Source organism: Phoxinus phoxinus (genome assembly GCF_949152265.1).
Source record: "Phoxinus phoxinus genome assembly, chromosome: 5".
NCBI lineage: Eukaryota > Metazoa > Chordata > Actinopteri > Cypriniformes > Leuciscidae > Phoxinus > Phoxinus phoxinus.
This window is the reverse complement of record NC_136880.1, coordinates 32,796,572-32,818,152: the sequence shown is the minus strand read 5'-3', so window position 1 is coordinate 32,818,152 and position 21,581 is coordinate 32,796,572. Positions and strand designations below refer to the sequence as shown.

The 21,581-nt window shown below is 36.2% G+C and overlaps 5 protein-coding genes across 14 annotated transcripts in view; 3 read left to right on the top strand and 2 right to left on the bottom strand.

The window, feature by feature from the left end:
• Window positions 1-51: 51 nt before the first annotated feature.
• Window positions 52-5,170, bottom strand: apol1 (apolipoprotein L, 1). Of its 9 annotated transcripts, none has more exons than XM_079612214.1 (11): window positions 4,917-5,170; window positions 4,285-4,347; window positions 4,002-4,085; window positions 3,754-3,819; window positions 2,823-2,897; window positions 2,634-2,690; window positions 2,466-2,552; window positions 1,919-1,996; window positions 1,796-1,835; window positions 1,568-1,619; window positions 52-1,445 (listed from the first exon to the last, which is right to left on the bottom strand). In XM_079612214.1, the coding sequence occupies exons 2-11, from the start codon at window positions 4,339-4,341 to the stop codon at window positions 611-613; spliced, it is 1,431 nt and encodes a 476-aa protein (XP_079468340.1). In that variant the 5' UTR covers window positions 4,342-4,347; window positions 4,917-5,170; the 3' UTR covers window positions 52-610. The 9 variants fall into 9 exon arrangements, with proteins under 9 accessions (XP_079468340.1, XP_079468339.1, XP_079468336.1 ...); XM_079612213.1 differs by having other exon boundaries at window positions 4,285-4,486; window positions 4,917-5,108; XM_079612210.1 differs by having other exon boundaries at window positions 4,002-4,127; window positions 4,285-4,486; window positions 4,917-5,104.
• Window positions 5,171-6,153: 983 nt separating this feature from the next.
• Window positions 6,154-8,399, top strand: cbln9 (cerebellin 9). Its single transcript, XM_079612220.1, has 3 exons — window positions 6,154-6,378; window positions 7,329-7,466; window positions 7,566-8,399. Exons 1-3 carry the CDS (start codon window positions 6,219-6,221, stop codon window positions 7,847-7,849), a joined length of 582 nt encoding a protein of 193 aa, XP_079468346.1. The 5' UTR covers window positions 6,154-6,218; the 3' UTR covers window positions 7,850-8,399.
• A 41-nt stretch (window positions 8,400-8,440) lies between these two features.
• On the top strand, window positions 8,441-11,411 carry cbln10 (cerebellin 10). Its single transcript, XM_079612219.1, has 4 exons — window positions 8,441-8,665; window positions 8,928-9,011; window positions 9,337-9,456; window positions 9,538-11,411. The coding sequence occupies exons 1-4, from the start codon at window positions 8,497-8,499 to the stop codon at window positions 9,819-9,821; spliced, it is 657 nt and encodes a 218-aa protein (XP_079468345.1). The 5' UTR covers window positions 8,441-8,496; the 3' UTR covers window positions 9,822-11,411.
• Window positions 11,412-11,940: 529 nt separating this feature from the next.
• Window positions 11,941-13,941, top strand: LOC306998282 (cerebellin-2). Its single transcript, XM_079612221.1, has 4 exons — window positions 11,941-12,275; window positions 12,392-12,463; window positions 13,275-13,412; window positions 13,501-13,941. The coding sequence occupies exons 1-4, from the start codon at window positions 12,116-12,118 to the stop codon at window positions 13,785-13,787; spliced, it is 657 nt and encodes a 218-aa protein (XP_079468347.1). The 5' UTR covers window positions 11,941-12,115; the 3' UTR covers window positions 13,788-13,941.
• The window catches only part of tep1 (telomerase-associated protein 1), a 26,097-nt gene continuing 18,294 nt past the window's right edge, over window positions 13,779-21,581 (bottom strand). For both annotated transcript variants that reach the window (XM_079612209.1, XM_079612208.1), the window contains 20 exons: window positions 21,392-21,491; window positions 21,146-21,301; window positions 20,853-21,065; window positions 20,686-20,742; window positions 19,934-20,075; window positions 19,492-19,722; window positions 18,874-19,031; window positions 18,672-18,779; window positions 18,472-18,576; window positions 18,263-18,392; window positions 18,072-18,157; window positions 17,421-17,556; window positions 17,078-17,208; window positions 16,842-16,963; window positions 15,908-16,045; window positions 15,667-15,766; window positions 15,251-15,578; window positions 14,567-14,649; window positions 14,370-14,474; window positions 13,779-14,246 (listed from right to left, as the gene is read on the bottom strand). In XM_079612209.1, the coding sequence (XP_079468335.1) occupies window positions 14,127-14,246; window positions 14,370-14,474; window positions 14,567-14,649; window positions 15,251-15,578; window positions 15,667-15,766; window positions 15,908-16,045; window positions 16,842-16,963; window positions 17,078-17,208; window positions 17,421-17,556; window positions 18,072-18,157; window positions 18,263-18,392; window positions 18,472-18,576; window positions 18,672-18,779; window positions 18,874-19,031; window positions 19,492-19,722; window positions 19,934-20,075; window positions 20,686-20,742; window positions 20,853-21,065; window positions 21,146-21,301; window positions 21,392-21,491 (2,749 nt within the window). In that variant the 3' untranslated portion in view covers window positions 13,779-14,126. The remainder of the gene's footprint in view (window positions 14,247-14,369; window positions 14,475-14,566; window positions 14,650-15,250; window positions 15,579-15,666; window positions 15,767-15,907; window positions 16,046-16,841; window positions 16,964-17,077; window positions 17,209-17,420; window positions 17,557-18,071; window positions 18,158-18,262; window positions 18,393-18,471; window positions 18,577-18,671; window positions 18,780-18,873; window positions 19,032-19,491; window positions 19,723-19,933; window positions 20,076-20,685; window positions 20,743-20,852; window positions 21,066-21,145; window positions 21,302-21,391; window positions 21,492-21,581) is intronic.

The window sequence follows — 21,581 nt, the reverse complement described above, 5'->3', positions numbered from 1 at the left end:
TGCATCCAGTAGAGAAAAAAAAGAGGGGAAAAAAACACACACCAAGAAATCATCGGTTTCTTCAGACCAGGTTTATTATAACAAATTTCTAAATTACTTTTTTTGTTATATGAAGGTCACATTAAAATTTAAATACATTTAAATACAAAAGGAAATGTTACAATATTTATAGTGAGAAAATTCATTATATGAATTTTAAGACACACAGATGGCTATCAAAAGGCTGTGACAGACAGATTAGATAGATAGTGTAGATAGATAGATAGATAGATAGATAGATAGATAGATAGATAGATAGATAGATAGATAGATAGATAGATAGATAGATAGATAGATAGATGACAAATGTACAAGTAGATAGATGTTATAAATAATTAAATAACATGTTATCAGGAGAAAATATTTACATAAACATGTGTTCAGAACCATATAAGTTCATATTCTTTTAGACATATAAAAGCATAAATTATAGCAGTGGATATAAAGACATAAAAACAAGTTTATTTTAAATGTTCTTTGCAGTAGAATAAGGAAAGCCAGTGTAGTTATATAACTCTATAATTTGTTATAATCTATTGTGAAGGGCCTAATAATAAAAGCAGAGGAGTGTTTATAGAAGTTTGTCTTCTTTCAGAGTGGTGGTCAACTGCAACTCATTTCGGATGCTGTTAAGTTCCACCAAGCCCTCCTGTAGCTGGTCTGCCACCTCTCTGATTTTCGCAGCAAATTCTGACTTTGCACCATTCTTAAGCTCGTGAGAGTCTTTGGCCACAAAGTAGATGTCCATCCCGACAAAAAGCCCAGTCAAAACTCCTGTGGATATACTAGCAATCTGCACAGCACGTGCAGCAGTGGTTCCCGCTACATTGGCTATCTGCATCACACGCATAATCTCATTAGCGTTAGTTAGAATAGCTTTGCCCGCCATGGCACCATCCTCATAGATATTGTCGAAACAAGGGAAGTCTCGATCATAGGCATGCTTCTTCATCTTATTCAAGTTGAACTTGCGTAGGTTTGTAATGCCTTGCTTGATGAACTTCATGCTTTTGTTAAGGTCCGCCATCTTCGCCTGGTAGTCTTCCACAATGCGCTCCACCTTTTTGCGATCCATTGAGTTGTTGACGGTATTGGATATCCCAGCGGACGCAGAGGTAAGCCCGCCTGCCATGGCAACGCCCAGGCCAACCGCAGTGACAATCAGAGAGGTTCCCATGGTGAAAGGTGCCAAGATGAGGCCGGTTATGGTAGCAACTCCTCCCACAGCGCTGGTGGAGCCACCGGTGATCTGGGCGATTTTAGTCTTCTTGTTAAATCTGTCCAGGCCATCGGCAATGGCATGCAGATCAATCACATGCTGCCATAGTCCTTCTGCTCTCTCTGAGAAAAGTTTATTAAACACGCAAATGCCTTTTTGCACCTTCTCAGCAGTTACAGCAAAAGCCCTGAGAAAAAGACCAATGGTCAGTCAAATTCTCTTTATTTCCATGTCTCACACACACACACACACACACACACACACACACACACACACACACACACACACAGATAATTACTTAGGACTTACTTGGCTTCCTCTTTCTCTGTCATGTTGTCACTTTTGGGCATGTCCTCCCATTCTGAATTGGAAAAAACAAAATGGGAGAACAATAGCTATGAATATCAAGTCACGATTAGAATGGGCCATCTGTACAAACTTGGTTAGGTTAATGTTAGTTTGTCTAAATTATGGGAGGTATGGGATTATTTCTGAAAGTGGACAAACAGTCACGCCAACATGATGGGAAAAACTCACGTTCCACAGTGTTCCACCAATCCATGAGGCCATCAAGATCCTGTGATGGATACATTTATGATAACTAAAAAATGGGTCTATTTTAGAAAACAAAGTCAAGGATCTATATTTAATGAACCAAACCTCCTCATCGTCTTTCTCATTTTCACTTAAACGGAACTCATCTAGCCATTCCATGAGGGACTTCTTGTGTCCTTTAGTCTGATAAAAAAAAGAAAACAGAAAGTAATGTCAGGTTATTCTGCAAGCAGAGCTTGGACAATAATGTGTAAAAGAGAACTTGATGGGAGAATTCCAATGCAGAAACACACCGAAATTGCAGAAGTTGCGAGTCAAATAGGAAAGCAGTTTGTTAATGTGGTTGTTTTTGTCACTGGTTGCAAAAAAGCACTATTTCTTGTGGCTGGTGCAATAAAATATAGGGGCCAAATCAAATTTGCAAGATAATTTTTCCCTCCTAAAATAATAGTAATCGAGGTTTTTTAAAATCAAAATACAAAACTAATTTATTGTCACCTGACCTGTAGCATAAAACAGTTTATGAAGGTGGGGTTTTTATATTTAGGATACCACAACAGTCTCTCAGTTCTCATTCTTTGCCTGGCTATGTCTTGTTTTCAGTGTCACAGGTTTTATTTTGATTAAAAGAACTGCTAGGACATTTCAGCACCTCTGCAAGGTCACTGCCACTGCCACTGCCACTGCCACTGCCCCCGCCTCCATTTTGGTTTCCATTCTTTTTCTGCGTTGTTTTGTTCTGTAATAATAACAGCACATGATTTTACTGAATAACAACTGTGAGCATGTAAAAACATAAGAAGGAAAAATACTTGTTTACCTTTGGTACAACCTGGGGCATAAATGGATTTTTGGGTTTCTTCTTTTGTCCTTTTTGCTGTGAAAATGTCATATGATATAAAAGCTGTTAAACTGGGATGAAGTCCAGATCACCTGTTTTGGTTCTCTGGGAAAATGCACTGCTAAGGGCATCAGTATTCACTTAAAATTATAAGATGGGTGCAATTACTTTTGTATTTTCCTCTTCTCCAGGTGTCTCAGTTACTGTCTCAGGAATCTTTTCCAGGACCTCATTGCTATCGCCCTGCAATAATGAGTAGAATACATATAACCCTATTCCTATGATTCAGATATGACTTTATAAAGTGTGTTTTTTAAATGTGTTTAGCATATAATCTGTGTTGAAGAAAAAAGAAAAAGAGAATACAGAACCTAAATTATGAGAAAATATAAAATGATAAACTAAAAGAAGTGACATTGTTAAAAACTTAAGGTAACCTGTCATGGTTGCCAGTCAAAATGGCACCAATAACTGCATTCATGCTTTAGACAAGTGTTTAAATTATAGCCTCACCACTTGCTTTGTTATTGAGTTACATAATTCAACCTGTCCAGATGATCATTGAGTCATATTTCACCTGGCATTCTGATGTGCAAGTAGGTGCTTGTCTTTTATGTTTGGTTATAGCGATGTAGGCTGGGCCAATAAAAAACTAAAAGTATTGCTGAAAAAGCCCAAAGGCATGTTCAGATAACAGCTTCCATACCAAGTTGGACTTGCACAAGATACCTAGATGAACAGAAGCAACTTAACTAGTCTGTTTCAACAAGTTTTCAATAAAGCTTATAGTTTAGGGGTGATGTTTATGCTGTTTGTGTGTGTGTATACACACACACACACACACACACACTCCCATTTTAATAATAAAAAAAATACAGGAATATCACCAGAATGAAAACTTGAAAAAAATCATAATAATTTGTAATTATATTATAACTTATTATAATATTACTGTTATCAATTTAACAATAAAATATTATAAAACAATAATACAATTAAAATAAAATAAAATCTACCATCACATTTTGGTAGTCAAAGCAACAGCACTTAACCGATCCTCATATTATAAACCAGTGCAGAGATTAAAATGCATATTTACCTTCTTATGGGTTGGTTGACTCTCAACATCAACCAGCTCCTCTGCATCTAAACCAGAACCCATATCCTGGTATAAAAGAGAAAAGTGCATCATTGACAATAATTGAATGAAAATGCCCTTGTCTTTTGAGATTCAATGGTTAAAGGCAGTCCTGATCCATCCAATTATGTGTGTAATAAATCTGAGCAGTAATTTAGCTTGCAACTAATTAACAAAACTGGGTTACATCTTTAAAAAAGTATGCCCACCTGCATCATGGATATTGACTGTTTAACCTTAACGTCAGGTTTATCAGTGGGATCCAAGAACGGTTGTGTTTTTTCCATGCCCTGCTGGGGAAGCAGATGCCTTCCTATTACAACATGTCTTATCACCTATCAGTAGTGACATTACAAAAAAGATAAAGTCTGTGAAACAGTTAGGGTTAGCTTACAATAGACATGGAACATAGAATACCTAGAAAGGTGACAGAAAGTGAAAGTGAGAGGGACTGAGTGAAATATAGGAGTATCGAGGCAGACAAGGACTTACTTCAGCAGTGGAGGGCTCGACACAGTTGTCATCGATTTTAAAAAGTTCTCTGTCCATTATGTCCTAATGGAGGACCATGAAACAGATAAAAGGACTGAGAGTCAGAAGAGTAAAAATAGGACTATTAAACACTCATGATGTTGCGGTCAGACCAAACATCATCACATGCTGAAGGTTGTTCACTTTGAACTGGGAGGTCATCCTGAGACAGAGAAAGAAAGGCGTTTTTGTTGAAAATGACCTTCATTAATCAACACTGAATGCTACAGGGCAAAGCAGACCCCAGATCAGCAACATCTACAAATACCTAGGTAAAACATAAAGATTGAAGACAAATAGAGAGGTGACAGCTCAGTACAAGAGCATTTTATAAATTAAATCAAATTTTATAAATTAAATTAAAGTAACGGAACTTATTCTCGTAACCTCGGGTAAGTCAACGATCCATTCCACAGACTGAGTCAAGTCAAATCACGGGATTTATAACAAATAAACGCATTCATGCTTCTCTCGGTCGTTTCCAGAACATGGCAGTGCTTTCCCAGCATACATATTAAAGTTGTTTTACAAATAAACACTGCAACAACAAAAAAAGTAGTTAAAGTTGGAGCAACAAGAGGTGCTCAACTTACCGCACAGGCGTAAACCACACACTTCCCTGAGGAAAAAAATGTTGAGTATCGAGAAGAAAAATAAACCGGTGATTTAGGCTATCTATGAAAAGAAAGACAACTGTGAACCTTAAATTGTTTCCATGTTATTTTCTTTGGACGTGCAGTGGTTTGCCTGCAGTGTGAAGTATCGAAATGTTATTAACTCCGCCCTTTCTTGTGTTTGTTGCCGTTTTGTAAATCCATGGACGGCAGTCAGGTGGTGCTATTCAGCAGGACTGGGGGCCCCTGGGCTTGAGGTTATGTTTGGGCCCTGTAGCTATAGCCTATACCTACACTACAAATGACCACAACTAGAACATCATTACAGAGTAGCACAAAAAAATACACAAATATTCAAATATGCTATGATAATAACAATTCATTTGCAACATGCCTAGCAAAGTCAAAGTTTAGATGTAATATCAAATAGTCGTTATAATAGCCTAAAATAAAACAGGATGTGTTCTCTCTCAGTTAAGAGAAAATCAAAACCCTGAAATAACACCAGCAATAAAGCCAGAAATAGTATTATAGAAACGTATTGTCATACGTTTCCTCGTCTCCTCTTATGTTATATTCTTAAATTAAAATAATAAATTAAATTAATAAAAATAACTCTGAATAACTTTGTGGCTACAACAATCAAGTGAAATCACTATCAACAAAATTATGTTAAGAGATTAATGTTTTAAATATATATATTTTGTAGAAATATAAACATTTTGGAAAAATTAAATCTAATAGAAAGCCAAATACTGCCACTTTTCCACCATAGGGCCGAACGTTAGGTTCCAGTTGTATTTCCATTTGAGCTTGGCTAAGCACTATTTGAGTGGCGTAAACACAAATTAATAGTAAAATTAAAATAAATATCTGATCATCCTCCAACAGGCTTCCTCCACTGCTGGTCACTGCTAAGTCTGTTGCTGGTTATTTGGTGGATTTTTTTTAAACTCTTGTCACAATGGAACCTACCACTGGACAGTGTCTTAATTATGAACATTATACACATAATTTCACACCAAAAACTCAACATAATATAAAAAGTTAAATTTTAAGTTAAATTGCCATTTTGTATTGATTTGGGAAAATATAATCCAGCATTATCACAGTGTTTTGTGGGCTGTTACCCTAAATTCCATGACATACACAATTATTGCTTTAAAATGTAGTTTTTGCAGTCCAAAGTCTGTTTAAACAGTTACGCAAGTTGTGGTCTTTAAGAGAATGTTATTCAGTTGATACATCACTAGTTAGGTCTAACAGACAGAACAATAAATAATGTTGATTTTTATAATAGTTTTAATGGTCAATGTGTGGGCTATACCAGCAGATGATTTATTTTCACCAAACATAAACATCCTTGAAGAACTGGGAAAGATGGGAGCAAGGATGAAATATATGGAGAAGGAAATGGAGCGACTAAGAACAGAAAACACAGGTAATATATGACATGAATGAACGAAGGTACTGTACAATGTTATTATTATTAGCCTATTTTAGAAACCGATTGACTGACTACACTGGAGAGACCAGTTTGTTTCTTTGAGCATAAAGCTTAAAGCGATCCAAAAATGAAAATGCTGTCATCATTTACTCACCCTCAAGTTGTTCCAAACCTGCATACATTTCTTTGTGGAACAGCTGTCGTCATCATCAAGTCAAGTCAAGTCACATTTATTTATATAGCGCTTTTTCCATACAGATAGTTTCAAAGCAGCTTTACAAAGATAACAGGAAAATAATACAGAGGAGCATCTGCTGGAAAAAGAGAACCTGACAAAGCTTAATGAAACAAGAATAAACTATAGTTTTGTTCGACTTGTGGCGCTGCGCAGATCGATCAGTGGATGACATCAAAGTACCGCGAGAGCAGACGGCTCTTTCGAATTGCTCTTGCGGCATTTTGATGTCATCCACCGATCGGTCTGTGCAGCGCCACTTCAAGTCAAACACACCTATTGGCTTTTTGGAGTTGGTGAGAATCGAGGGATTTGAAATGTAAAAGTGCCATTTATAATACTCATGAGCAAGGTATTTTATTGAACAGATAAATTGCCAAATTGCCAATTAAGAGAGTATCTCTCTTAATTGTAAAGCATTATCTATTGTGAAAATGGGTATAACTAGTAACGTCTTCAGCTAGTCATCTTGAGATCCTTTATATCTAAACTGCATATAGGATAATATCTCTCTCTTTTCTTAGTCATGAGAAAGAACCAGTAAAGTAGAGCCAAAGCACAACCAAAACAATGTTCTACCACAAAATGCATGCAATTTTGTTTTTAACCATATAGCACTACAATAGCACTATAAGATTCAATTAAAATATAATTAAGGGTTTTTCTTTTTGCTTGCTTGATAATTTTATTCACATCCCTTTTTTTGCAGAAAGGGTGAAAGTAGCCTTTTCAGCTTCACTGTCAGCTTCAACGGATGTCAAATATATTGGCCCTTATGCAGAAGCAACCAATGTTGTGTACGAAAATGCATTTACTAACATTGGAAATGCTTATGACATCAATACAGGTATCATAACGTCGCACAAAGAAATTCTTAACACAACGCTTTAACAATTTTATCATGTCATTTATTATTTAAGAACCTATTTTCTGCCATTATCAACAGGAGTCTTCACTGCACCAGTAAAAGGAGTTTATTTCTTCAACTTTGTGGTCTTCAATCCTTATGCCATATCGACCGGTGTGAGACTGCTAAAGAACGGCAATTTTGTGGTTGCAGCATCAGATAACCCTCCCGGGCAAGACACAGAGGACACTGCGTGCAACTCTGTCACTCTTCTGTTGGAACAAGGGGACCGGATACTTCTTCAGCTCTCACAGAACTGTCGTATCTACACAGATATGTGGAAACGAAACACCTTCAGTGGACACCTTCTTTTTACCATGTAAAGTTATTGCCTATGTAGTAGCAAATGCAGTGTTTTATTTAGATACAAAAAATAAAGTAGAAAATCAAATTTTCTTGAAGCTGTCAACATGGCAGGACAAAAATGGTCTTCAGATAAGTTTTAAATAGCTTATAAAAATCCTTCAAATGTAGCGCAATTTACACACTACTTTGATGTTGTTTGTTTGTTTATTATTCATGAATAAAGTCATATATATTACTAGTAAAGACACCAAGTAACTAAGGAACGAACAACAAATCTCACAAAAGACATCTGAAAATCTAAAATATGTGTAAAAAAAGAAAGAAAGTTCAAATCTTGTTTTTCATGCAATTAAAAAAGAAGTATACAAAAAGTAAAAAAAGACTGTGGTTAGTATGATTCATGCATGAAAGGGTTAAACATGATCAAACAAAACAATGTACTTATCTACCACCTTTACAAGCTTTTAGTTGCCATTTTGTATTGATATGGGTAAATATAAACCAAAATTATCAGTGTGTTTGTCACTTTGGAAATTCCCTGGCATACACCAATCATCAGAATGCAGTCCAAAGTCCCTTGGTCTGTTTAAACAATTACTAAGTTGTGGTCTTTAAGACAAGTGAATATTCAGTCAGAACATCACAGACAGAAGAACAAAAAATAATGTTGATTTTTATAACAATTGTAATGCTTAATGTGTGGACTATACCAGCAGATGATATATTTTTACCAGATATAAATATCCTTGAAGAACTGGGAAAGATGAAGATCATGGAAACAAGGCTGGGATCTATGGAGAAGGAAATGGAGCGACTAAGAACAGAAAACGCAGGTAATGTGACACTGCTTACAAATGTGAAGAACATTGACAACTTTAATAAAATATAAAACTAGTTTCCATCAAAAACCCTTCTAATTAAAAGGTGCGGTTTATGTAACGTATTAAACAAAATGGCAATAAAAGATAGTTTCATCATTGACAAATCTCATATTTAGGCTAAAAACAGCCTATCAAAAAGTTCAAGGCTTCACTTGATCAGAAATGTTTTATGTATAATAAATTAATGTTTATTGATCAATGATTATTATTTTAGCTCAGGGTAAGGAACTGGACACATTGCGAGAAACAACAAATGACATAAAGACCAAAATGGATGACCTACTAAAACAAAATGAAGGTAATATAACTATAAATTACAATTTTGTTTATAAAATATTATACAAGACTCATAAATGTTTTAGCATTAGCAAATAATTGCATGGCTGCTGAACTATAACCACAAAAATTCATATATTTAAATGTTGAATAAATGTATTTCTCAATGTTGAATTTTGTGATTTATATTAATCTTTTTTTCATTTAAGCTTTGTAATTGTAAGGTAATGCCATTTATAAATAATCTCAGTTATATACTTTCTTTATCATAGGTAAACCTTAAAAATGAATGTAATTAAATACTTTTTTAATGATGCAACCTAATTAACATATATTTAATGTCTTAGTTTCAAAAGTGGCTTTCTCAGTTTCTCTGTCGTCATCGAATGGGCCGCACAGCAGTTTACACACCCTGATTTACAAACACATCTTCCTCAATACTGGAGATGCTTATGATGCGAATACAGGTACAGTAAATCAGCTCATAAACTGTGAATGTGACTTTTTTAAAAATCCTGATTGATTTATGTAATTTTTGTCTGATACAGGAATCTTTACAGCACCCATGAAGGGAGTGTATGTATTCAGGCTTTTCTCTAAGGCCTATGGAAGTTCAGATAAAGCGGTTGTCGCAGGCTTGTTTAAGAATGGCCAGCATGAAATTTCTACATATGCACGTCAAAACGGCGGTTTCATCGGCTCTTCAAATGGAGTTTCTCTGCTGCTAGAAAAGGGGGATAAAATATATGTAAATCTCTATCCTGGATATTGGATTTTTGACAATGAACACCATCACAGCACATTTAGTGGACATCTGCTTTTCCCCATGTGATCGGAACCTAGAACATCTTTGGACATCAAGATGTAATCATACAAGATGTTCCATTCACATAATTTTTTTTCTGTCTGTTAATTAACTGTTCTGCTGCTGAAAGGGATAGAACGGGACACAATTTTGCAATATCTCTAAATCACTCCCAGATTCTTTCATTTCTTCTGAAACTCAATTACAGAACCATCAATGATAAGAGGTCTTTGGTTAGCTCTACTGAGCTGATGAGGAGAACCAATAAGCATGACCTCAGTCTTATCACTGTTTAAACAGAAAATTATTAGCCATCCATTATTTAATCTCAGAGATATATTTAGTGAGCATTCTGAGCAATGAGACAGCCTCGCTCTGACCATGTTTACACTGAACATAGATTTGTGTCATTGGAATATAAGTGATACTTGATACCTAAAATTTGTAAGAATTGACCAAGCGGTAATAAATAAAGACTAAAAAGTAAGGGTCCTAAAATTGAGCCCTGAGGGATGCCAGTAGAAACTGACCCAATATCAGACCTGTATATAGCAGAGCAACAAACTGTCTGGATCCGGTCAAATAGGATCTGAACCAGTTTAAGACGGTGCCAGAAATACCAAAAACTGTTTCAATGCGATTAAGTAAAAGAGTATGATCTAGTGTCGAAAGCGGCACTAATGTCAAAGAGAATAAGAATAGTATGGAATCCAGCATCAGAGGCCAAAAGTAAGTTATTATTCACTTAAACCAGAATCATTTCAGTTATGTTATGCAACTCTGTCACTCTTCTGTTGGAACAAGGGGACCGAATACTTCTTCAGCTCTTACAGAACTGTCGTATCTACACAGATATGTGGAAACAAACACCTTCAGTGGACACCTTTTTACCATGTAAAGTTATTGCCTGTAATTTAGGCTACCTCAAATGCAGTGTTTTACATAAAAAATAAAGTAGAAAATTTTTTTTTCTTGAAGCTGTCAACATGGCAGGACAAAAATTGTCTTCAGACAAGTTTTAAAAAATACCTCAAATGTAGCGCAATTTACACACTACTTTGATGTTGTTTGTTTGTTTATAATTCATTAATATTAAATATAAATCACATTATTCATGAATAAAGACATATATTGCTAGTAAAGACACCAGGAAACTAACGAATGAACAAGAATCTCATAAAAGGAAAAAAATGATCCTTCTTAACCCCTTCACACACAAAGAGGTCACTAGTTGACATTCAAAAAGCATTTTCTTACTTGTATGATTTAATGGCATAGTTGCACATCAACCAACCACTAAAGTGTCATAGTCTGAACTGGGTTTCCACAGAGTTGTACCTTCACCGGTTGTAGAGATTTTTGATGAAATCGCATCCTCATGTTCTGATATCAAAGACACAACATTCAACGTGTATGAAGTTCTTCTGTCTGCTGGTCGAACGGTATTCATTGGTTTGTTAAATACACACAGTAGTGCTATTACTGTATTATGTTTAATACAGTTTCTCTTCAGTTAAAAACATAAATGCATACTGTCCACTCAAGTGGACGTCTGAAAATCTAAAATATGTGTACAAAAAAAAAGATCTTGTTTTTCATGCAATAAATACAAACAGTAAAAAAAATCTGACTGGGGTTAGTATAATTCATGCATGAAAGGGTTAAACATGATGTACAATGGTTACTACCACCTTTACAAGCTTTGAAGTTGCCATTTTGTATTGATATGGAGAAATATAATCCAGAATTATCAGTGTGTTTGTCACTTTGGAAATTCCATGGCATACACCAATCATTGCTTCAAAATGCAGTCCAAAGTCCCTTGGTCTGTTTAAACAATTAAAGTTGTGGTCTTTAAGACAAGTGAATGTTATTCAGTTAGAACATCACTAGTAACAGACAGAAATAATGTTGATTTTTATAACAGTTTTAATTCTTAATATGTGGGCTATACCAGCAGATGATTTATTTTTACCAAATATAAATATCAAATAATAAAAAAAGGGGAGAAACGAAGGTGAACAAAGCTGTATTGGGCATTCAAGGTGAACATGTTGGCATCAGTTTACTTAGATTAAACAGAGTTTCCAGTGTGGGGTTTTTGTCAGACTTTGATCTTCATACTATCAAACTATATGTCAATGTTTACATGTCTCTAGTTCCTGTGACCAGGGTGCTGCTTAAACCATTTGGGGGTACTATTATACTCAATAAAGAATCCTGCTGAAGATACAACCGATTCTCCTGGTCTACGCTCCTGAGTTTCCTACAAAGAACAATTCAGTTGATGCAGTATATTGCTAGTTACCGGCGGCAACAAAATGTGGATTCTTGCAACAGTTGTAATGCTAAATGTGTGGGCTATACCAGCAGACGATGTACTTTCACCAAACATAAACATCATTGAGGAATTAAGGAAAATAATGACCATGGGAACAAGGATGGAGAAAGAAATGGAACGACTAAGAACAGAGAACGAAGGTAATGTGACAGTATCCTACATACCTGTACATGACACAAGAATCTATATATTTATTCAGCTTTTATTTACAGTCCATGTATGCACTAAACATCTGTTTGAATGATTATTATTTTAGAACAAGCAAAAGAACTGAAGATTTTGTATGACACAAAGATCAAAATGGATGAATTAATAAAGCAGAATCAAGGTTTGTAAATCAAAAGACACTTTCAAAATGCTATTTTTGAAACAGCCCCAGGGAAAATAAGCTGATATAACTTTTCTGTGTATATACAGTACCGGTCAAAATTGTGGAAATATTATGATTTTTTAATGTCTTTGAAAGAAGTCTCTTAAGCTCGCCACGGCTGTATTTGTTTGATCTAAAATACAGTAATATTGTGAAATATTATTACACTTTAAAATGTTTTCGGTTTAAATAGAATTTAAAATGTTATATATTTCCGTGATATCAAAGCTGAATTTTCAGCATCATTACTCCAGTCTTCAGTGTCACATGATCCTTCAGAAATCATTCTAATATGCTGATTTAGTAACTAGTATTGGTGCTCAAATATTAATAATGGTTCTTATTTTTATTAATGATAAAAAACATTTTTGCATGCTTAATATTTTTGTGGAAACCGGGATACATTTTTGTCTGGATTCTTTGATGAATAGAAAGGTAAAAAGAACAGCATTTATTTGAAATAGAAATTATTTGTAACAATATAAATGTCTCTTTTGATCAATTTAAAACGTCCTTGCTGAATAAAAGTATTATTATTATTATTTAATATATTACTTATCACAAACCTTATCATGGTTTGCCATCACAGGAATATTTTGTTTTACATTTTAAAACAGAAAACAACTATTTTAAATTGTAAAAACATTTTACAATATTACTGTTTTTACTGTATTTTTGATCAAATAAATAGAAAAAAACCCAACCTCTTGAACTGTAGTGTAAATATAATGAAATAATTTGTAATCTAATGTATAAGTCTATGTTTTAGCTCCTAAAGTGGCTTTCTCAGCCTCTCTGTTGACCTTTTTTGGGCCACAAAGTGTTGGACCCTTTCATGATGATTTACACACCCTGATTTACAAACACATCTTCCTCAACACTGGAAACGCCTATGATGCAAATACAGGTGAATAAATTCATATAGTGTTAATATCTCTGTCATTTTTTATAATGCTCTCATTTGAATGTATCTGATTAACCTTTGTTCGATACAGGAATCTTCACAGCACCTGTGAGGGGAGTGTATGTATTCAGGGTTTTCTCAAAGGCGCGTGGAAATTCACTGAAAGCCGTTACCGCAGGCCTGTTTAAAAATGACCAGCATATCATTTCTACACATGGACACCAAGAAGGTGGTTTTATCAGTTCTTCAAATGGAGTCTCTCTGCTGCTAGAAGAAGGGGATAAAGTAAAAGTAAACCTCTATCCTGGCCAATGGATTTTTGACAATGGAGAACACCATCACAGCACATTCAGTGGACATCTGCTTTTCCCCATGTGAACTTGCAGACAGTTTATTCACCCAAAAAAAGCTTTCATACATAAAGTATGCACTACAATCCTTAAAAAAAATCAATTTACTGCATATAACTGAATATTAAATCAAGTGGTTGTCATTTTCATATAATAAAAACAATTTACTGAATATAACTGAATATTAAATCAAGTGGTTGTCATTTCCATATAATAAAAACAAAGCAAATATTCTTCATATCGTGGCTTAGTTTAAGGCAATAGTATCATTAGTGCAAAATGCTCCATGCATGTGAAGTAAATGAAAATGAGCAGAATGCAACATTACAACTGATTAAAGATTACGAATGTACAGACTATGAGAATATCAACCTTTCCAGGAGAGGAAGTACAGCTGACCCTGCGCATCTCCGCAAACGAATTCCTTGGGGTCACGGGGGTTCACCTCCAGCACCTTGACAGGGCCTCCACACACAAACATGCCAACCTGTGAAAGGCAGAAAGAGAGTGGGAAACAGAAATGAAATGGAATGATATAGTGGAGGAGTGGAATTGATTGCAAATCCACTCCTTCAATATAAGAAATAAATAAAATAAAGAATAAAAATACCTGTTTCTTAGTGTGTCTGTCCCATAGTTTGACGGATCTGTCATAAGATGCTGAGATGATGAGGCTCTCTGTAAGCCGCAGTACACTCACTTTGTCTGTGTGTGCCTATAGAGACCAGTCAACAGCCACCCAATTTAGCAGCAACCCATCATGACTTATGATCATTATGTCTATCAGAAAAGCTAAAGAATACTTGCCGGTTTTCTTTCAGTCCAGGAGGAAATATTAGGAGGCTGGTTGAACCATATGTTCCCTTTATAATCACCACACACTATAAAGTCTGAAAAAAAAAAAAATGAAAAAAAAAAAAATTTGATTTGAAAACAACCAAATCAATCATCAAATAATTTATCAGTCGTGAACAGTTCACATAATGACCACTAAGGTAAATGGGTCATGGGTGTGTAAGATATTTTTTGTTTTTGTTAAAATACATTCTCTTAACCCAGTTTATTGTTCATTAACTACTATTCGTGTGGCATTTATGGGTTTATCTTCCTCAAAACTGTAAACATTGAGCCTCCCAGGCACTATCAAAAAGATGAGCCCGGTCCGTTCAGATCGGTCAGTCTCTGTCTAGCTCAACCTATAGCGAGAGTTCGGGGGCGTGGCTACTGTAGCAGTCAGAGACAGAGCACAATGGACACTTCAATACGACATCATGCACCCATTTGCAAAGACAAATGTACCAGGTTATAATGTTTACTGAGATGTGTCCAGTGTAAACAGCCTCAAACTGTTGTGAATATGGTTAATAGTAATTTATTCTCACAATATAAAAGAGAAAATGGACTTGAACAGATAGCTCTCTTCACATTTTACTGACTTTCTGACAAATTGATTCATTTGTGCTATACATTAAAGTGTAAGAACAAGTGTACCATTTTGCATTGCTGCAGCTGTGATCCAGGAGCGAATCTGCTCCGCCTTCCGGTTTGAAATTTGCAGCTGTTTAATCTGTTCCTTGCTGGGTTTCTCCTGCTGCTGCTGCTCCTCCTGCTGCTGCTCCTCCTGCTGCTGCTCCTCCTGCTGCTGCTGCTGCCGCTCCTCCTCCTCCTGCTGCTGCTCCTCCTCCTGCTGCTGCCGCTCCTCCTCCTGCTGCTCCATAAAGTCCCACGTCTGCTCCTCCTGCTCCAATTCCTCAGGCCTCTTACCCACCGCATCGGCACAAAAGTTTAAGTTGTAAGGGTGATTTGGATTTACAGACAGCTGAAAGACAGACCGTTTCAGATCATTTAGTTTTCAGACAGTTTTTACAATGTCAGTGTCACATGATAATGATAGATGATGAACTTACAAGCAATCCAATGTACAGTACACTCTTTTTCTGTCCCAACAGCCAAAAGCACTTGTTATCATTTGGCATCAAGCCGATATGACGTATCTCATCTTTCCAGCTACAACAAAACACACACTTTTTATTATCCTATAAAGTAATGTTATCATTCACTGTGCATGTTCCATCTTGCACCGAAAACGGCTTAACAGAAGAGTGCAGGACATTTTCTATGTGTAAAAATGATGTGGTGTTTATTTACGTATAAATTTCTTTGGTCGACGAGCTAGTAGAGATCACATCGACGATGACTCCATTCACACATACTCCAAACAGACTGCCACAGTAGAACAAAGAGCTCACAGGAATCTCCACTTTGTATGAAGACATCTTATCGAGTCTGGAAGAAAATACAATGTTGGCCATGTGATCCATGTGATTCCTTATAACAAGATGGCTCCTGCACTAAACACTAAGCACTAAGCATTGTTAAATAGGCATTGAGAAAGGTCACGTGACCGAAATGTCTGCCACTTTTTTCATTCATCTTTTTTTCTTTCTTTTTTTTTCATTGTTAGAGTGTGCAGGCTTTTTTGCAGTGCTCTCCTATTTACAAAATAAATTCCACACATACAATTGTGTGAAATTGACAAACATTAAATTAGCTACAGACAACCACTCAGGGTGAAGCAATCGTTATATCATCCTTAATAAGAGCTTGGTTTTCTTTAGCCACAGTGTGTTTTATGTTTATTGACCATAAAATGACATTGGCTTATATAATAAACGATAAATCGCAGAAAATAAAATCTATACTATTTTTATTTTTAAATAAATTAAAAACAAAACCCTAAAATCAACCATTTTAAAGTGTTTTACATGCACAATATTATTATGAAATAACAAATATTATTATGCCTGTAATCACACTGCTGAATTCAAGAGCAAAATGCGTTCAAGACTGACATGATGTATTTATAGTAAACAATGCAAAAAATCTTCAGTGGTCTTATGTTGACACATCTTTTGTCAAATTTTTTACCCTCTTCTCACCACCCCCTGGTAAAAACTGCCTTTGCTTGAATCACGTGATTGTGATCATGTTCTTGGTTCAAAATGGCACATTTCTCTGAAAGGCAACAAGTTTGCCAAACTGAAATTGAAATATGAAAGTGAAGAGGGATAAAAGTTGATACCTCACAGTGCCCTTCATGGTGTCTCTCTCCAGTTTCCAGACAAATACAGAGCAGTCGCTGAAACCCACAGCTAGCTGATCCTCTGGCATACCGGTGACTGCACATAAGCCGCCATCACTGACCTTAGTGCAACACACACAGAGCCGTTCATTCAGAAATTTCCAACCGAAAGAAGGTAAAGTTATTTTTACTAACTGATCAACAAATAATAAACTCAGTTCCCAACCCATGATTACCTTCTTCCAGTAAACCACTGAATTCTGATGCCATATCTCCAATCTGCCCGTTTCATAACCACAGACCATGAGTTCATCAGTATCAAGGAAGCACACAGCTCTGACACTGCCTTTCTGGCAAGGAGGAGGTTCTGTGGATGATTGTATATTAAAAAAAAAAGTTATGTTATTAATGCCAATCAAGTGATATATTTGGATGTACAGCTGTAGTTTAATAAGAAATTGCAATGTTGTCACCGCTTTTCACATCAGTTTAGATTCTCCTTTTGTTCACTAACAAAATGTTCTGAGGATTTGTGTGACAGTTTAGTTGAGTTAATTGGGAATGACCATTTTGCCGTACCCATTGCCGTGGTGACACTCCATGACCTGAGGGAACGATCCACAGAGACCGTGAGAAACTCCGGCAGTCCGGCCTCTTTGCACACTAAAGCTTGGATTTCTGCACTGTGACCATGCAGAGTATTATGATGATGTACCTAAGAACATTTAATTTTTGTGAATAAATTAGCAATGCACTGATATAAAAATCTGACCGATGCAGATAAGATCAGAGTTATTTTCATTTTTGGCCAATAACAACAAATGGCCAATATTAAAATTTTATTCCATTTTATCAAAACAAAGTCAAACTAAAACCAGGTGTTTTAAATACTAGAAGTTGATTTAGGCACCACACCATTATACATTATGAAAATGACTATTTATTTTGAGATTTGCTAAAGATTACATTTAACATTGTTATTAAACTATTAGTGTTTTTTAAATATTAAATTTGAGTGCTTTTAATGGCTGCAAAGATGTAAATTTACGTAAATATAGGGGAAATTATTTTATAATTAAATATACAGTATCAACTGATCAACAATACAGTAGCGATATATTATGCATTACTAGAATTAATCTCTGGGAATTACTTAAAATATCTGATTTGCAATTAATTTTATTTAAATAAATGATTAATGAAAAAAATACAGAAGTGAGAGTTGGTTACCTGCAGTGGATGCCAGAGTTGAACAGTTCCATCTTCTGATGCTGAAGCTACCAATAAGTCTTTTGGTTTTAAATTCTCTCCCAAATCTGTATGCAACAAATGGTTTTGCTAAGAAGGTTTGTTTAAGTAAGATACACTATTTAGATATCAAGCTGCTGTTTGTGTGTAAATGTGTGTATTAGTCACAGTACCTGGCTGAGAGACAACAGTGCAGTGATTGAGACGGGACTTGTGGGCCTGGATTCTGGTTACTTGTACACCTGATTCCCACTTCCAAACCATCAGCAGTCCATCCGTAGAGCCTGCCATTACATGATCCTCCTGAAGTCATTAAAAATTACATAAATATCAACAGGTTCCACTTATTATGTGACTTTGCTTTAAGGTGCAACTGCCTTACCCAACAGCACAATGTGCTCAAAGATGAACTAGACAGGATCTCTCTCAGCAAACTTCCTGTCTGGATATCCCACATCCGCAGCTTACAGTCACTGGAGCAGCTAAGCTGAGGTGTAAGAGACGTTTTGCATTTGGTTACAGACACACAGAGTAAGATGTTACTGAAATGAACTAACTGCCCTTTTCAAATTGCTTACTTACCACTGCAGCTGATGTCCAGGCACATCCCGTAATCCAGTCTCCATGGCAATGGGGAAAAGACTGGGAAAGAACTGGAGGGGAGGAGTTTACATTCCATATCATCAAAGCCTGTTGGAAGAGATTATGATAAAAATCTTGAGAGAGAGATCTTGTGTATTTTCTTCCATTTTATCCGGTGATAGATGTGGAGGGGACCAAGTACCTGATCTTTCCCTCCTGACAGCAACTCTTTCTCATTAGGACTGAAAGCAAGGCATGTGACCCCTCCATTGTGACCTCTCAGAATACACATCACCTTAGGGTCGATCCAGGGCTTAGAAGCCAATTCACTCTTCAACCACAGAGCAATTGTGAAGTCATCTAAAACAAAATGACATTTTTCAATAAAATAACATTTAAAAAAATAAGCTTTCCATTGATGTATGGTTTGTTAGGATAGGACAATAGCTGGCCGCCGAGATACAACTATTTAAAAATCTGGAATCTGAGGGTGCAAAAAAATCTAAACAAATCAACGCCTATAAAGTTGTCCGTTTATGTTCACGATTGTGCTGCATTCACTCACAAAAATAAATGTTTTATATATTTACGGTAGGAAATTTACAAAATATCTTCATGGAACATGAAAGAAAGGCATAAAAGAAAAATCGATCATTTTGACCCCTACAATGTATTTTTGGCCACAAATATACCTGTGCGACTTGCCATTGGTTTTGCCATCCAGGGTCACAAATGTAAAAACAGGTTGAAACGAGCATGCTAAAATTAAATATCCAGTATGTACCAAAATCAATCTACAAAATGTTTTGAGTTTACTGACCAGATGCAGATGCCACACAAGTGGAGATTTGAGCCAGAGCGAGAATAGCTCCCTTTTGCACGCCAAAAGATCCTACTGACACAAGGCTTTCCGAATTTTCTCCTCGCCTTTCCCAGACTCTGAGACGGTGGTCCATGCTCCCAGACAGCAGAAACTCTGTTCCTCGTCCCTCCATCCACATGAGGCAGAGCATGGACACCTGCAGCTCCTCACTGGCCCAGACCTTTTCTCCTACAGCACAAAGCATTTTGGGATGGGTTCTACTTGGTTACTCACAGTCCTCTCCATTATTATTATTAAGTGTGGATTGTTTTTTGCACTTTATTTCATTCATGTTATGGCTTTTGAGAACAAGCAAGATTGAGAAGCAGTTTGAAAATATGAGCTCCAAGTATTTCTGGATGAATACGTTTGTAAATGCTGGATGCAAATGTTTATGTACCTGACTTCAAATTGAACATTTTGATACCATCTCCATGGTAACCCACAGCAGCGTACCCACTGGCCACAGCCACACACAGAGCATTAGCTTCATCTTCATTTCCACGTCTGGTGCGCTTTTGTTGCTGCTGCAATACGGTTACCTGCAAATGATGATTAATTAATATCATCCTTATAGGCACTCCAAAAAACATTAATTTCCTGAAGGAAATATCCATGCTTCCAATGAGGCAAATGAATAGGGTTGATGTTTCAGGAAAGCTGGTTCTTTGGTTCAGCATATATGAAACACATCAGAGCTGCTTCGTTGTGCATGAAAATCATTGTAATGTGACACAGCCTTTGCAGTGTAAAGAGATGTTAGATGTGAGATACATATTATATTATATTATAAGTAGAAAATATAATCCCATGACATGATTAAGTTGATTACATTCATCAGTATTTGCGCACAAAAAAAACAAAAAAAAGTGTGATTTAATATTTGAATAATCTTCATAGGCCCCTAAATTAGAATATTAAATTCACACAAATTTAAAAAGTTCAATTAACAGGGCTGAACATCATTTAAACATATTCAGGTATACAAGTTTGTATACAAACCGTGGGGCAGAAAAAGTATGTTTGGAGTCTGTACATCAAGCAGTTCAGGTTGAATTCATTAAATTCAGTCTGAATTTAATACCTATTATACTAGTTATACTGCTTATACTACTTATAAGTAGCCATTCTAATTTAAGAACATGAAAGTACCTTTTTCTCTCCCAGTACAGCGACTGATCGCCCAAGACCACTGGACCACACATTAACCTGGACAACAAAAAATACCTCAATACGGAGTGTTTTAGGGTGCCTGTTAAAATGCAAAAAAAAAAAAATCTAACAATTGAAATTCAAGCATGTAAGACCATAGTCCTCACCACACCGTCATGTCCAGCGCTCAGCAAAAGGTTTCCTCCCTGCAGGAAGTTCAGTGACTGTGTGGAGCCGCAGTGAGCATGATAACTGCCCACACAAGCAGCTGCTGCCACTGACCAGAGCCGCACGTCTCCTGACAGACAGCCTGAGCACAATATGGAGGAGCAGGGAGAGAAAGACAGACTCCGCACTGAACTCTGATGACCTAACAGAGTCTGAAAAAGAGAAGGCATTGGGAGGGAATTAAGTTTTAGTATATCAGGCATAGCAACATATCTTTGGAGTCGTTCCTCACCGTAACGTTTTTCTGTTCAAGCCAGTTCCACAAACGAACAGCTCCATCCCAGCAGCCCACTGCCAAGAGCTGGCCCTCAAAGTCAAAGTTCACACAGTTCAGGGGGGAGGGATTCATGAGAGAGGCCACCTCTGTGCTCTTTTGCGCTGACCACACCTGAGTACAGCCAAATAAATGATGAATATTTCAGAATAGTACAACACCACACCTATTTCAGATTTAAAATAACCTTTTCCTTGGTTTTACCTTCAAATTTAGGTCTAATGAAACAGTAGCAAAGAGTTTTCTGTCTGGACTGATATCACATCCTGTGATCTTGTTGGAGTGGGCATTCATGTGGGCAGTTCTTAGAGTGACAGCAAAAAAAATAAACCGAAGATGATAAATGTGCAAAATTTTCTATGTAAATTGTACATTTGAGCCAGAAAAACAAATT